Source organism: Dipodomys ordii, unplaced genomic scaffold, assembly GCF_000151885.1.
Source record: "Dipodomys ordii isolate 6190 unplaced genomic scaffold, Dord_2.0 Scaffold11, whole genome shotgun sequence".
NCBI classification, from domain to species: Eukaryota; Metazoa; Chordata; class Mammalia; order Rodentia; family Heteromyidae; genus Dipodomys; species Dipodomys ordii.
This window is the reverse complement of record NW_012267227.1, coordinates 2,533,182-2,548,793: the sequence shown is the minus strand read 5'-3', so window position 1 is coordinate 2,548,793 and position 15,612 is coordinate 2,533,182. Positions and strand designations below refer to the sequence as shown.

General features: G+C 44.6%; 1 protein-coding gene across 1 annotated transcript in view; it reads right to left on the bottom strand.

Moving 5' to 3' along the window:
• The window catches only part of Mtfmt (mitochondrial methionyl-tRNA formyltransferase), a 19,737-nt gene extending 4,179 nt beyond the window's left edge, over positions 1-15,558 (bottom strand). Inside the window, exons 1-7 of the mRNA XM_013009918.1 lie at positions 15,527-15,558; positions 13,574-13,783; positions 12,295-12,417; positions 11,417-11,519; positions 9,864-9,939; positions 5,711-5,802; positions 728-806 (exon numbers count right to left, since the gene is read on the bottom strand). Of these exons, the coding sequence (XP_012865372.1) occupies positions 728-806; positions 5,711-5,802; positions 9,864-9,939; positions 11,417-11,519; positions 12,295-12,417; positions 13,574-13,783; positions 15,527-15,558 (715 nt within the window). The remainder of the gene's footprint in view (positions 1-727; positions 807-5,710; positions 5,803-9,863; positions 9,940-11,416; positions 11,520-12,294; positions 12,418-13,573; positions 13,784-15,526) is intronic.
• Between the last annotated feature and the right edge of the window lie 54 nt (positions 15,559-15,612).

The window sequence follows — 15,612 nt, the reverse complement described above, 5'->3', positions numbered from 1 at the left end:
AAACCCAGGACCTCAGGCATGCAAGGCAAGCGCTCTACCACTGAGCCACCTTCCCAGCCCCGCCATTGAGATTCTTATCTCTAACTAACTACCAAAGAAGCTGGAAGTAGAACTATGACTCAAGTGTTAGAGCACTAGCCTTGAGCACCAAAACTCCCTGAGTTCAAGCCCCAGGACCCATGCATGTGTGCATGCCCATGCACACACAATACTGAGAGGCCATGTTTTCTTTCCTTTTTGTCCTTTAGCTTTTTGCTCAAGGCTGATGTGCTATCACTTGAGCCACAGCTTCACTTCTGGCTTTTTGATGGTTAACTGGACATACGAGTCTCATGGACTTTCCTGATTGGCCTGGCTTTGAACAGCAATCTTTTTATTTTATTTTTATTTTTTTGGATCTGGTCGTGGGGCCTGAACTCTTGGCCTGGGTACTGTCCCTCAGCTCTTCACCTGAAGGCTAGCACTCTACCACTTGAGCCACAGCACCACTTCCGGCTTTTTTTCTTTTTTCTTAAGTGGTGCTGAGGAATCGAACCCAGGGCCTCCTGCATGCAAGGCAAGCGCTCTACCACTGAGCCACCTTCCCAGCCCCTGAACTGCAATCTTTATGTCTCAGCCTTCTGAGATTATAGGACTATAGGTGTGAGCCACTGGTGCCCAGCTAAGACATTTTTGTAATAGACTATAGTGAAAACATCTTCCACAGCAACTATTCAGAAATTAGTACCTTCAAGGACTGAGTTGTTAACTTCCACCAAATCCAGAAGTTTGATGGTCTTCTTCATCCAGAGAGTCTGCAACGGAGTCTGCAGTTGAGAAGAAAAAGGCGTCACAAAGGGAGGCGCTTGCCCCAAACCTTTTCCATGTATTGTTCTGTGCTCTTCTAGTCTGTCTTGTCTTGCATGTAGAGAGGAACTGGGATCTTGGTTGTTAAAATTATAGAGTATAGCATAAATGTGATCCACCCCCCCACCCACGCCATCAGCGTTTCTAGGATTTGTAAGACCTTAAGATATTTTTTCCCTTTTTTTTGTTGGTCGTGGGGCTTGAACTCAAGGTCTTGGTGCTGTCCCTAAGCTTCTTTTACTCAAGGCTAGTGCTCAACCATGTGAGCCACAGTGCCTCTTCTGGCTTTTTCTGAGTAGTTTATGGGAGATAATGGTCTCAGGAGCCTGGCACTGGTGACTCATGCCGTAATCTTAGCTACTCAGGAGGCTGAGATCTGAGGATCATGGTTCAAAGCCAGCCTGGGCAGTAAAGTCCATGAGACTCTTACCTGCAATAAACCACTAGAAAACCAGAAGTGGTGCTGTGGCTCAAGTGGTAGAGCGCTCTTCTTGAGCTGAAGAGCTGAGGGACAGCGCCCAGGCCCAGAGTTCAAAAATAAATAAATAAATAGTCTCATGAACTTTCCTTCAATCCTCAGATCTCTGCCTCCTAAGTAGCTAGAATTACAGGGATGAGCCACTGGTGCCCAGCTCTTAAAATACTGTTTTTATATTGATAGATTGTGCCAATCTTGGAGCTTAAATTTGGGTACTGGGCACTATATTGGTGCTTTTTTCTTTTTTCTTTTTTTAACCTCAAGGTTAGTGCTTTACCACTATGAGCCACACCTATATTTCTGGTTTTCTGGTGATTAATTGGAGATAAGAGTTTCATGGACTCTCTTGTCTTCGCTAGTTTTGAACCACGATCCTTACATCTCAGCCTACAGAGTGGCTAGGATTACAGGTGTGAGCCACCAGAGCATGGCCTTAAACATTATTTTGAAGTCAATGCTTAATATGGACAGATTTTTGTTTTTCATATAGGGTCTCACTATGTAGCCTAGGCTGCCCTTGAAATTACAATTCTCCTCCTTCAGCCTCTCAATCAGCCTCTTGGATGCTGGGATTATAGCTGTGTGCCACAACATTTGGCTTCAATGTTTGTATCTTTATGAACACGCCCAATTATACGTTTATGCTGATTATTAAGTATGTAAGAGTTATAATTCTTATGTTGACAATTTTAGCAAGTGGTACAATCCTACATTCAAATGCCCAGAGGTACTACTCTTTAACAGGTTGAAGTATACTTCCTTGGAGTTTTTCCTACAAAACTCTAGTAAGAACCTGGCCGCTGATGGCTCACGCTTGTAATTTAGCTACTCAAGAGGCTGAGATCTGAATTCAAAAACAGCCTGTACAGGGAAGTCTGTGAAACTCTTTTTTTCATAGGGCTTTAACTCAGGGCTTGAGTGCTGTCCTTGAGCTCTTTTGCTAAAGGCTACTGCTCTACCACTTTGAGCCATAGCTCCACTTCTGTTTTTCTGAGATAAGAGTTTCATGGACTTTCCTGCCTGGGCTGGCTTTGAACTGTGATCCTCTGACCTCAGCCTCCTGAGTAGCTAGGATTATACACGTTAGTGACTGGTGCCCAGCTATGAGACTCTTTTTTTTTTTTTGGGTCCGGTCGTGGGGCCTGAACTCTGGGCCTGGGCGCTGTCCCTCAGCTCTTCAGCTCAAGGCTAGCGCTCTACCACTTGAGCCACAGCACCACTTCTGGCTTTTTTCTTTTTGCTTATGTGGTGCTGAGGAATCGAACCCAGGGCCTCAGGCATGCAAGGCAAGCGCTCTACCACTGAGCCACCTTCCCAGCCCCTCAGCTATGAGACTCTTATCTCCAATTAACCACCAGAAAACCAAAAGTGGAGCTGTGGCTCAAAGTGGTAGAGCAGTAGCCTTGAGCTTAAGAGTTCAGGGACAGGGTCCAGGTCCTGAGTTCAAGCACGCACGCGCACGCGCACACGCACACGCACACACACACACACACACACACACACACACACACACACTCTTATAGAACAGTATGTTACACACTATACAGAACGTAACATAAGCATAGACAAATTTTGTCAGAGCACAATTATGCATTTCCTGTTTTTGCTACATAGTACTCTATTTTATAAATATAAATCAATCCTTTAGGAAGGATAGTTCAGTTATTCCCAACTTCATATTATAAAATGTCACAAACAGCCTTGCGGATAGATCTCAGGTCAGAAGCAATGAAGCCAGCTATGAATTGGAATCTCCGAGCCAAAATAAATCCTTTCTTCTTGAAGTTTTTTTTTTTTTTTGTCAGTCATGGGCCTGAACTCTGGGCCTGGGCGCTGTCCCTCAGCTCTTCAGCTCAAGGCTAGCGCACTACCACTTGAGCCACAGCGCCACTTCCGGCTATTTTTTTCTGCTTATGTGGTGCTGAGGAATCGAACTCAGGGCCTCAGGCATGCAAGGCAAGCGCTCTACCACTGAGCCACCTTCCCAGCCCTTGAAGTTGTTTCTCAGGTCTACCTCTGTGCTGTAATGATAGCTCAGTGAACTTTGAAACAGCTTTCCCCAGGCATCTGTTGTAGTGACAAAAACTTAACACACTTGCCTACTGCCCTAGCTATAATCTAGAGCAAAACTGTTATCAGTGTGAGAGCTGAAATCTTTATCTTGTTCCTGACCAAAGGAGGACAGCTTTTAGTCTTTATGAATTATGATGTTAACTGTGGGGTTTTAAGGGCTTTTTTTCTTTGAGGTGGTACTAGAGTTTTATGCCTGCTGGAGCAATAATTTACCACTTACAACACACCTACTGGCCTTTTTTTTGCTTTGTTTTGGATAGGGTTTCATGTTTTTGTTTCTTTTTTTTTTTTTGGGGGGGGGGTCCGGTCGTGGGGCCTGAACTCTGGGCCTGGGCGCTGTCCCTCAGCTCATCAGCTCAAGGCTAGCGCTCTACCACTTGAGCCACAGCGCCACTTCCAGCTTTTTTCTTTTTGTTTATGTGGTGCTGAGGAATCGAACCCAGGGCCTCTGGCATGCAAGGCAACCACTCTACTACTGAGCCACCTTCCCAGCCCCTCATGTTTTTGTTTCAAACCTCAAGCCTCCTACATAGTCTGTTTGGTACACAGATGTTTGCCACTATGTCCCAGCTTATTGAGATGGGGTCTCACTGTTTCCTGGGCTGGCCTTATGATTCTCCTGATCTCGGCCTCCTGAATAGCTAGATTTACAAGCATGAGCTACTTTCCCTGCCGGCTGTGGGTTTTGTTTTTGCTGGTCCTAGGGTTTCAACTCTGGGCCTACATGCTGTCCCTGAGCTTTTATGTTCAAGGCTAGCACTCTATCATTTGAACCATAGCTCCACTTTGGCTTTTTCTGTGACTAATTGGTAATAAGAGTCTCATGGACTTTCTTGCCCAGGCTGGCTTCAAACTATGATTGTTAGATCTCAGTTTCCTGAGTAGCTAGGATTACAGGCATGAGCCATCGGCACCTGGCTTTTTCTAAATGTTTTCTAATTTGCTTATTTGTGTCCATTTCTTATCACCAGTAACTAAGATACTACAAAAAAAACACTGGATATGGAATCTGAAGACCAGATTCACTATTTAGTGAATGGTTACTTCTAAGTTAGTCATCCTTTGTCTATGAAATAGGAATAAAACTTAGTTATATTGGGGGCTGGGGATGTGGCTTAATGGTAGAGAACTTGCCTGGCATGCACAAAGCCCTGGGTTCCATTCCTCAGTATATAAAACAGAAAAAGACGGAAGTGGCGCTGTAGCTCAAGTTGTAGAATGCTAGCCTTGAGCAAAAGCTCAGGGACAGTGCCCAGGCCCTGAGTTCAAGCCCCAGGGTTGGCAAAAAAATAAAAAAAAAAATCCAACCTGGTTATAGCTGGGTGCAGGTGGCTCATGTCTGTACTCTTAACTACTCAAGAGGCTGAGATCTGAGGATCATTACTTGAAGCCAGCTCAAGCAAATAAAACCAAGACTTGTACCTCCAATTAACCAGCAAAAAGCCAGAAGTAGAGTTGTGGCTGAGGTGGTACAACACCAGCCTTGAGTACAAAAGTTAAGTGAGATTCTGAGGCTCTGAGATCAAGCCCCAGTATCAGCATAACGAAAAAAATAACGTGGTTGCAAGGAATACAAAATACATATTTGAATGTGTTTGGTGAATTCTCAGGCATCTATAAAAACTTAAAACTTTAGCCAGGTGCCTGTAGCTCATGCCTGTAATTCTATCTTCTCAAGAGACTGAGATTTGTGGATCATATTTGAAGCCAGCCCAGGCAAGAAAGTCTATGAGACTCTTCTCTTCAATAAACTACTAGGGGGAAAAAAAAAAGTTGGAAGTGGAGCTGTAGCTTAGTGGCAGAGCACTAACCTTGAGCAAAAGGAGCTTGGGGACAGTACATAGACCCTAAGTTCTAACCCCAGGACTAGTACCTCCCCCCCCCCAAAAAAAAGAAAAAAAAGAAAAAGAAAAAAAAACCCAAAACTTTAAAGAACATTTTAAAAGTAAATGTCTAAAAAATAAAAAGGAGAAAAATGAGGTTTAGTTTATTTGTTTGTTTGTTTTTGGGTCCGGTTGTGGGGCCTGAACTCTGGGCCTGGGCGCTGTCCCTCAGCTCTTCAGCTCAAGGCTAGCGCTCTACCACTTGAGCCACAGCACCACTTCTGGCTTTTTTTTTTCTTTTTGCTTATGTGGTGCTGAGGAATCGAACCCAGGGCCTCATGCATGCAAGGCAAGCACTCTACCGCTGAGCCACCTTCCCAGCCCCTGAGGTTTAGTTTATAACATCATTTCTAAATCAAAATACTCAGCAAATTACGTACCCTCATAAAGGAATAATAATTAGGTAAAGCTGACTTTCCAACTTACTTACTATATTTCCAATGGCACGATAAAGCCTGAGTATCTGCTCCGATGTCTGTTCCTCCCACTTTATACAGCTGGTAGCTGCGGAAATCTTAGGGGCTACAAGACAAAGCCAAGAACAAGAATGAGCATAGGTTCCATATTCACAAGCTGATGTAAGTACAAGAGAATATGCACTGTAATATTCTCTCTGCTTCTATGTCAAAAATGTTCCACAATAGGAAGTAAAAAGAAATAACCCCAGCCAGACACTGGTGGCTCACGCCTGTAATCCTAACTACTCAGGAAGCTGAGATCTAAGAATAGTGGTTTGAAGCCAGCCCAGGCAGGAAAATCTGTGAGACTCATCTCCAATAAACTACTCAGAAAAAGTTGGAAATGGTGTGACACCAGACTTGAACACAAAATGGCTCTGAGATAGAGCCCACGCATTGAGTTCAAGCCTCAAAACTGGCAAAAAATAAAAATAACGCCAAAAAGTACCACAAGAAAACATGAGTGACCTGCTTTATAAGTGACCTTTCTACTCTGAATGTAGAAAATGCTCATAGTTAAAGATGGCTAAGGTTATACCATGCAGAAAAATGAGACAAAAAGCCAAGGGCTGGTGGCTCACACTTGTAATCCTTAGGAGGCTGAGGTCTGAGGAAACCAGTCCAGACAGGAAAGTCTATAGAGACTCATATCCAACAAACAATTCAGGTAAAACTGGAAGTGGCACTGAAGCTCAAGAGGTAGAGCACACCTTGAACACAAAGAAGCTGAGACAGAGCCCAGGCAGGGCGAGAGTTTAAACCTCAGGACTGGCAAAAAGAAAAAAACAAAACAAAACAAAAAAAACAAACCAAAATGTTATTAAATTACAAATTTCAGGGCTGGGAAGGTGGCTCAGCGGTAGAGTGCTTGCCTTGCATGCATGAGGCCCTGGGTTTGATTCCTCAGGACCACATAAACAGAAAAAGCCGGAAGTGGCGCTGTGGCTCAAGCAGTAGAGCGCTAACCTTGAGCTGAAGAGCTGAGGGTCAGCGCCCAGACCCAGAGTTTAGGTCTCATGACTGGACCCCCCCCAAAAAAAAATTAAAAAATTAAAATTAAATTACAAAATTTAAAGTGATGAACTGAAAGAATTTGCACAGTAACTCACATATGAAATATTCCTAAAAACTAAAGAAGGAAATACTACAGCCAGGTGCCAGTGGCTTACTCCTATAATCCTACTCATGAGGCTGAGATCTCAGGATTATAGTTCAAAGCTAGACTGTGGAAAGTCCATGAGACCCTTATCTCCAACTACCCAGAAAAATAGCCAGAAGTGGAGCTGTGGCTCAAGTGGCAGAGCATTATTAGCTTTGAGCAAAAAAAAAAAAAAAAACAGGGATAGTACCCAGGACCTGAGTTCAAGCCCCAGGATTAACAAAAAAAGAAAAAAGAAAAGACCAGAATCATTAATAGAAAAATGGACCCATGGCATAATATATCCCAGGAAAAGCACATGACAAAAGTCCTTAAACACACAAAAATATCTTCAATACCTCTCACAGGAATAAGGTACACTAAAGATACATTATTTTGTTTTGTTATCTGGCTCTTTTGTTGTTGTTGTTGTTGGTCATGGGGCTTGAACTCTGGGCCTGGACACTGTCCCTCAGCTCTTCAGCTCAAGGCTAGTGCTCTACCACTTGAGCCACAGCACCACTTCCTATTTTGTTTTGTTTTGAGATATAGTCTTCTTAATTTTGTGGCCCAAGTTAACCTTGAAATTGAGATCCTCCTCTTGTCTCAACAGGTGCCAGTGTATTCTTAAGATTTATGTTTTTTGTCCATCATGGGGCTTGAACTCAGGGCCTGGGTACTGTCCCTAAGCTTTTTCAAAGTAGTAGGCTACTGCTCTACTATTTTGAGCCATTGCACTACTTCCAGTTTCCTGGTGGTTAATTGGAGATAACAGTCTCACGGCCTTTCCTGCCAAGATTGGCTTTGAACCACGATCCTCAGATTTCAGACTCCTGAGTAGTTGCAATTACAGGCATGAGCCACCAGCACCAGGTTTTATTTAGATTTTAAACTAAGTTTTTCCACTGGGGGCCAGTGGCTCACAGCTATAATCCTCGCTATTCAGGAGGCTGAGATCTGAGGATCACAGTTCAAAGCCAGCCCGGCAAGAAAAGTTTGTGAGACTCTTATCTCCAATAACCACTCAGAAAACCGGAAGTGGCGCAGTGGCTCAAGTGGTAGAGTGCTAGCCTTGAGCTGAAGAGCTGAGGGATAGTGCCCAGGCCCAGAGTTCAAGACCAGCAATTGACCAAAAAAAAAAAACAACTAAGATTTTCCTAAAGCCAAAAACTATATATTCGGTATTTAATTCAAATTATAAATAATTTTAACATTAATAGTATGCAGAATAAAAATCTTTAATTTCTCAAAGAAAATATGGACAAACATTAATAGTTTGAAATTTGGGAAAACTGAAGTTCATTACTTATCTTTCAATTAAGTAATTTTCAAAATAAAAGGTTGCTGAGCTGGGCACTGGTGGCTCACCCCTGTAATCCCAGCTACTCAGGCTACTCTGAGCAGATTGTGTCACTGGAAATATAGTAAGTATGGAAGTCAGGCCTTTAGTCTGTGGAAAAGGACATAAAGTGGGAACCAAATCTTATTTATTTATTTTTTTTGGCCAGTTCTGGGGCTGGGGCACTGACTCAGAGCTTCTTTTTGCTGAAGGATATAGCACTTGAGCCACAGTACCACTTCTGTGGTTTTCTGTTAATGTGGTGCTGAGGAATTGAACCCAGGGCTTCATGCATGCAAGGCAAGCGCTCTACCACTAAGCCCCATTCCCAGCTCAGGAACTCAATCTTATGAAAATTAAATTAAGGAAAAGTGCTGGGCCCTGGTGGCTCATGGCTGTCATCCCTAGCTACTCAGGCTACTCAGGGCAGATTGTGCCATTGGAAGCTGGGAAGTCAATCTTTGAGTCCTCTGGAAAAGGACATAAAGTAGGAACTCTGGGGCTGGGAAGGTGGCTCAGTGGTAGAGCGCTTGCCTTGCATGCCTGAGGCCCTGGGTTCAATTCCTTAGCACCACATAAGCAAAAAGAAAAAAGCGGAAGTGGAGCTGTGGCTCAAGTGGTAGAGTGCTAGCCTTGAGCTGAAGAGCTGAGGGACAGCGCCCAGGCCCAGAGTTCAGGCCCCACGACTGGACCTCCAAAAATAAAATAAAGTGGGAACTCAATCTTATGAAAATTAAGGAAAAGTTCCGGGACTTGATGATTCACACCTGTCATCCTAGTTACTCAGGAAACAGATTCAAATGATCTTGGTTTAAGGTCATTTGAGGAAAAAAAAAAAAGTCTCAGAATCCATCTCCAAAATAAGCAAAAAGCCAGGATGAATGGAAACAGGAGGTTTTTCTTTGGTGCTGTTTTTTTTTTTTTTCCTTTTATCTTGTTTATATATGTCTATGGGCGGGTAAGAGGGGGTGTACAGAAATGGAGGACAAAGGGTGAACCACTGCAGCAGTGGTACTTACTGGACACAATGTTGAAAACGAACTATACAACTTCTAGGTGGACACAGAAGGGAAAAACTGGGAGAGAGTAAGGGAAGGAGTGACATCCAAAAAGAAATGTACTCTACCTGACTTATGTAAACTATAATAACAATAAAAAAATTAAAGTTAAAAAAGCCAGGCTGAGCCAAGTGCTGGTGGCTCACGCCTATAATCTTAGCTACTCAGAAGGCTGAGATCTGAGGATCGAGGCTCAAAGCCAGTCTGGGCAGGAAAGTCCGTGAGACTCTTATCTCCAATAAACCATCAGAAAACCAGAAAGGGTACTGTGGCTCAAGTGGTAGAGCGCTCTTCTTGAGCTGAAGAGCTGACGGACAGCGCCCAGGCCCAGAGTTCAAGCCTCATGACTGACCAACAAAAAACAAAAAGAAAAAACCAAAGCCAGGCTGGAGGTTTGGCTCAAGTGACAGAGCACCAGCTGAGCAAACAGGCCAAGTGAGTATAAGTCCCTGAGTTCAAACCCTGAATTGTCTATAAACAGATAATAATAAATAAATAATTGTAAAGTACAATGAAGACACTATCATGTTCAGCACCATCGTGATGAATGAAACCTCACTCGACATGAAATCCCTGCCGCCTCCCCTCACCGTAAGTCACTCCCTCGGTTGGCTGCGGTCTTCCGTTGCTCAGACTTTCAGGTAAGTTTTTCAAAACTGAAATAAGCTACAGAGAGAGAAAGAGAGAAAGCACATGATATACTTGAGATGAACAAAGCAAAAATACATTACAGTTCGGTAACCATGAAAACGAGCCAGGTACAGAGTAAGGAGGAAATTGGACTCAACTAGGCAATTAGCACTGACAGGAGTGTGAAAGCAGGGGCTGGGAAGGTGGCTCAGTGGTAGAGCGCTTGCCTTGCATGCTCGAGGACCTGGGTTCGATTCCTCAGCACCACATAAGCAAAAAGCCGGAAGTGGCGCTGTGGCTCAAGTGGTAGAGTGCTAGCCTTGAGCTGAAGAGCTGAGGGACAGCGCCCAGGCCCAGAGTTCAGGCCCCACGACCGGACCCAAAAAATAAAAAAAAAAATAAAGAAAGCAATGCTCTGTGCAGAGGACAGCTGCTACTTTGCTCCAGAATGCTGGGCCTGGCCTGCCAGCGCAGGCTGTCAGCATGAGGCCCTCCTGTCCTCAGCTAGCCACTCTCACCCTATAGGAGGAAGAAGGTAGAGGGCCACATAGAGGAGAGGGTACTCTGAGTCACAGGGCTCTGGGTTCAAATCCCACTTCATTACCTCCTATCTGTTGCGTGGAAAAGTTATTGAACTTGTTTGTGGCCTTCAACACCATCATCTATGAAACAACTGACAGTAACAACTACCTCCAAGTCTTATTGGGAAGGCAAAAAACAGAAAACAAAACCCTCATGGGAGTATCAGAACCTCACAAGCCAGGTACCACTGGTTCACACCTGTAATCCTAGCTACTCAGGAGGCTGATCTTGAGGATCTTCTATCAAAGGCAGCCAGCACAGAAAAGTCAATTGGAGATACTCTTTTTTTTATTTTTTGGGTCCGGTCGTGGGGCCTGAACTCTGGGCTTGGGCGCTGTCCCTCAGCTCTTCAGCTCTACCACTTGAGCCACAGCGCCACTTCTGGCTTTTTTCTTTTTGCTTATGTGGTGCTGAAGAATGGAACCCAGGGTCTCGTGCATGCAAGGCAAGCGCTCTACCACTGAGCCACCTTCCCAGCCCAATAAATGCGATCACTTCTAAGGCAGCACCAGAATGAAAAGACCCAGTCATGTGGTAGTTGGTTTTCTACTACATAAAAATCAATTAGTTCCTATGAAAAGTGTGAACAGAGTCTGTAAGATTCACCCAGGCTACACTGCTGCAGAGGAATGAGATGGAGAAGATCATATGTGGGTGGGCAGAATCCCAGAGCCCATGATACCAATGACCAGAAGGTGGTGGGACACCCAGGCACTGGCTATGGAGGCCAGGATGGGGTGTGGGTGCTAAAGGAGCTTTCTATGTGAGACAGGGGGTCACAGGGGCAAACCCTCAAAGATCACAAATGCCAGGGAGAGAAGCCACTCTTCAAAAAAACAAATACTAAGTTTAAAATTATAAATCATCAAATCATGATTTTCCTCATGAGCCCTCCCCTACGTGAGTGGGAAGGTAGAATGGAGAACGGTACCATGCTGGCACCCAATCGCGACAGCAGCACTTCCAATTCCTTTGAGGTGATCTTGGGTGGCATCGGGACTGTTTCTTGCTTGAGAATTGGGCCGACATCAAACCTAGGAAAAATACCAAAAGGACTTGTGGAGTGCTAGTGGTTCACGCCTGTCATCCCAGCTACTCAATAGACTTGAGATCTGAGGACTGTGGTTCAAAGTCAGCCTGGGCAGTAAAGTCCATGAGACTCCTATCTCCAATTAACCAGTAGGACACAGGAAGCAGGGCTACGGTAGAGAGCCGGCCTTGAGCAAAAGAAGTTTAGGGACAGAGCCCTAGCCCTGAGTTCAAGCCCCAGGACTGGGACCAAAAAAAACAAAAAACAAAAGGCAGATAACAAGAGTACTGGTTTTTGTTTGTGTACATGTTGGTACTCACTGGAACTTAGCACCTCTCACACTCTCTTAGCTCAAGGCTGGTGGACTACCATTTGAGCCACAAGTCCACCTCTGGCTTTTTGCTGGTTTACTAAAGATAAGAAGAGTCTTGTCGGATGTCAATGTCGGTGGCTCACACCTGTAATTCTAGCTACTAACGAGGCTGAGATCTGAGGAATGCAGTTCAAAGCCAACTGGCAGGCAAGTCCTCAAGACTCTTATCTCCAATAAACCACTCAGAAAACTGGAAGTGACACTGTGGCTCAAGTGGTAGAGTGCTCACCTTCAGCTGAAGAGCTAGGGATAATGCCCAGGCCCAGAGTTCAAGCCCCATGGCTGACAAAAAAAATCTTTTGGATTTGTTTGTAAACTCTGTCCATCTTACTGCACCTCCAAGGTAGACCATTATCAACATTATCAACACACATCTCAAGCAAAGGAAAAAAAAAATGAGTTCTACCTTTTAGGTCTGATTTGCATAATTGTTACTCCGGTCACTGTGTCTCCGTGAAGCACCGTGTGGATGATGGGGGCCGGGCCTCGCCAGCGGGGCAGGCAGCTCGGGTGGACATTGAGTACCCCACTGAGACAGAAAATGCAGATTAGTAGAAAACCTTTACTGACTGCTATACTACATGACTTCAGCCTCCTGAGTAGCTAGGATTGTAGGCATGAGCAACCAGGGCCTGGTCAAACCTAAAATTAAAAAAAAAAATTAAAAGTTAAAAAATTAAAACATTAAAAATTAAAAAAAAAAAAAAAGGTTAGGGCAAGTCCTGCCATGAGAAACCAATTCTGTTTAATTTAAAACAGAGTAAGGAGTGCTACCATCATGGCCAAGAGAACAGCTCAGGCTGTCTGAGAGTTATGAACAAAACATAAAATATTATTAAATGATCACTCAAGTGCGGTTATGCACTTCATGAAACTGGGCAATGGCTAGTAAGGAAGCTGAGATCTGAGAGTCAAGGTTTGATACCAGCTTGGGCAGACAAATCCCTCATGACTCTTTTTTTTTTTTTTTTTGTCGATTGTGGGGCTTGAACTCTGGGCCTGGGTGCTAGCCCTCAGCTCAAGGCATGCGCGCTACTGCTTGAGCCACAGCGCCACTTCCAGTCTTCTAGTGGTTTATTGGAGATAAGAGTCTCATGGACTTTCCTGCCTGGGCTGGCTTTGAACCGTGATCCTCAGATCTCAGCCTCTTGAGTAGCTAGGATTACAGGAGTGAGCCACTGTTGCCCAGCTCCTTCATGACTCTTATCTCCAATGAACCAGTAAAAAGCTAGAAGGAGAGCTGTAGCCCAAGTGGTAGAGTGCCAGTCTTGAGAAAAAAAAGGCAAGTTCGAGCCATGAGAAGGCTGAAAGTTCAATCTCCAGTACCCGAACTAAAAACATACAAAGCAAACTCTATGTATAATTTAGTCATAATTGCTTCTTTTATTTTTAGCTGTTCCTGGGGGGTTGAACTCGGGGCCTGGGCACTGTCCCTGAGCCGCTCTGTGCTCAAGGCTAGTGCTCTACCACTTGAGCCACAGCACCACTTCCGGTTTTCTGTAGTTTATTGGAGGTAAGAGTCTCACAGACTTTCCTGCCTGGGCTGGCTTTGAACCTCGATCCTCAGATCTCAGCCTGCTGATTATAGGTGTGAGCCATCAGCGCTCAGCTAATAAAATCTTATTTTGAAAGAAAACTAACGACCACAACCACTACAACTGTATTCCCTTAGGAATAAAACTTACTAGGGAAATTTAAGAATAAGAGTCTCACTCAAAAGACGGCCAAAGGAAGCCACTACCCCGACATCGAAGTCTCCCGATCCCACGTGTGGCCACTCGTGTACTTGAAGCTGGGACTCCACGGCGTACTGCTTCACAGGCAGACCTTTCAAGGACGGAGAAGGTACTGTCACCACCTCCAGTTTCTCAATTAACTCTTCCTCTTTGTTTTCTCTAAGTAGAAAAAAATGAGAGGAAAAAAAAATGTGACTGCATCAGGATGATGGCCTGGGTACTGTCCCTGAGCTTTTTGCTCAAGGCTAGTACTCTACCACACCGAGTCACAGCGCTAGTTTTCTAATTGGAGATAAGAGTCTCATAGACTTTCCTGCCTGGGCTGGCTTTAAACTGTAATTCTCAGATATCAGCTTCCTAAGTAGCTAGGATTACTGGTGTGAGCCACCAGTGTCAAGCCAGTAAAAGTATTTTATGATTAAACTCTTGAATTATTTAGTTGTTTTTTTTTTTTTATTTTTGGTGCCAGCACTGGCACGTCAGCTTAGCACAGTTTGGCTATTTCACTCAAGGTTGGTGCTTTACCATCTGAGCCAAAGCTCCATTTCCAGCTGTTTGGTGGTTAACTGGCATTTAGAGCTCCATAGACTTCCTGCCCAGGCTGGTTTCAAACTGCAATCGTTAGATCTCAGACTCCTGAGTAGCTAGGATCATAGGTGTGAGCCACTAGAGCCTGGTTTTTAACTTTTATTTAATTTTAATTATTTGAAATGTATAGGGCCGTATGTGGCTACTATTTGGATAACATTGATCTAGAGATTTCCTGTGTATATGAATCATTATTTTACACAATTTCATAGCACAATACTCTTTTGCCTTTTATTCTTCTAAATATATTCTATTATGAGTCTTAAAAATAAAGTTAATAGCTGGTCTGTGGCACATACTTGTAATTCTAGCTTCTGAAGGAGGCTGAGATTTGGAGCATTGTGATTCCAAGCCAGTTGGGGGTAAGAAAACTCCACAAGATGGGCTGGGAAGGTGGCTCAGTGGTAGAGCGCTTGCCTTGCATGCCTGAGGCCCTGGGTTCTATTCCTCAGCACCATATAAGCAAAAAGAAAAAAGCCGGAAGTGGCGCTGTGGCTCAAGTGGTAGAGCTGAAGAGCTGAGGGACAGCACCCAGGCCCAGAGTTCAGCCCCCACGACTGACAAAAAAAAAAACGAAAGAAAGAAAAAAGAAAACTCCACAAGACTCCACCATTTCCAATTAACCAGTAAAAAGCAGGGCTGGAGTTGTGGCTCATGCGGTAGAGCACCAACCTAGCAAGCAGAGTGGGATGCCTTGATTTTAAATCCAAGTACCCCCATAAAAAGGGGCTGAGAAAACTGTATTTGTAGAAGATGGCAGAAATGAGAATGGTAGAGAGAGTAGGAATCAGGAAAAAAACGAGTGGGGAAATAAGAAAGCTAAGTTGGGGAGGAGGGAGCAGTAGCTCTATGATTGCCACCAATTTATCATGAATTTTCATGACAGGTTGGATTTCACATCACTTTTTCTGCAGTAAACAAGATTTACTAAGTGTCAGACACACTCCTTGTAGTCCTAAGAAGTCAGCTTTATGAATCTATTAATGTGCAAACAGTTCTTTTGCAGGGGGGAGAATTATATCCTGGTGTCAACCTTAGAAAACCGAGCCCCGCTGTGTAGTAAAGAGTGTGCAGAGAACGTAGCACCTGCTGAGACCAGACCCAACCTAGATGGCTGGGAAGGCAGAGGGAAGATCCGAACCCGGACCTGGAAATCAGAGCTTGAGACTGTCTCCCTCGGCTCGACTCAACCTTTCTGATTCTACCCTTCCTTCCAAGCAAAAACAGGCCGGGGGGCGGGGGGACCCGAGGAGCGACAGGCTGGGCGGGAATGAGGGGACAAGCGGGTCAGCACCGGGCACCCCCAATCTAGACCGAAGGGCGGCATCTTCCGGGTTTGCAGACATGCTCGATCGGAGGCTGGGCTGCGACGGGGCGTCCGGAGCACTCGGGACTGGAAG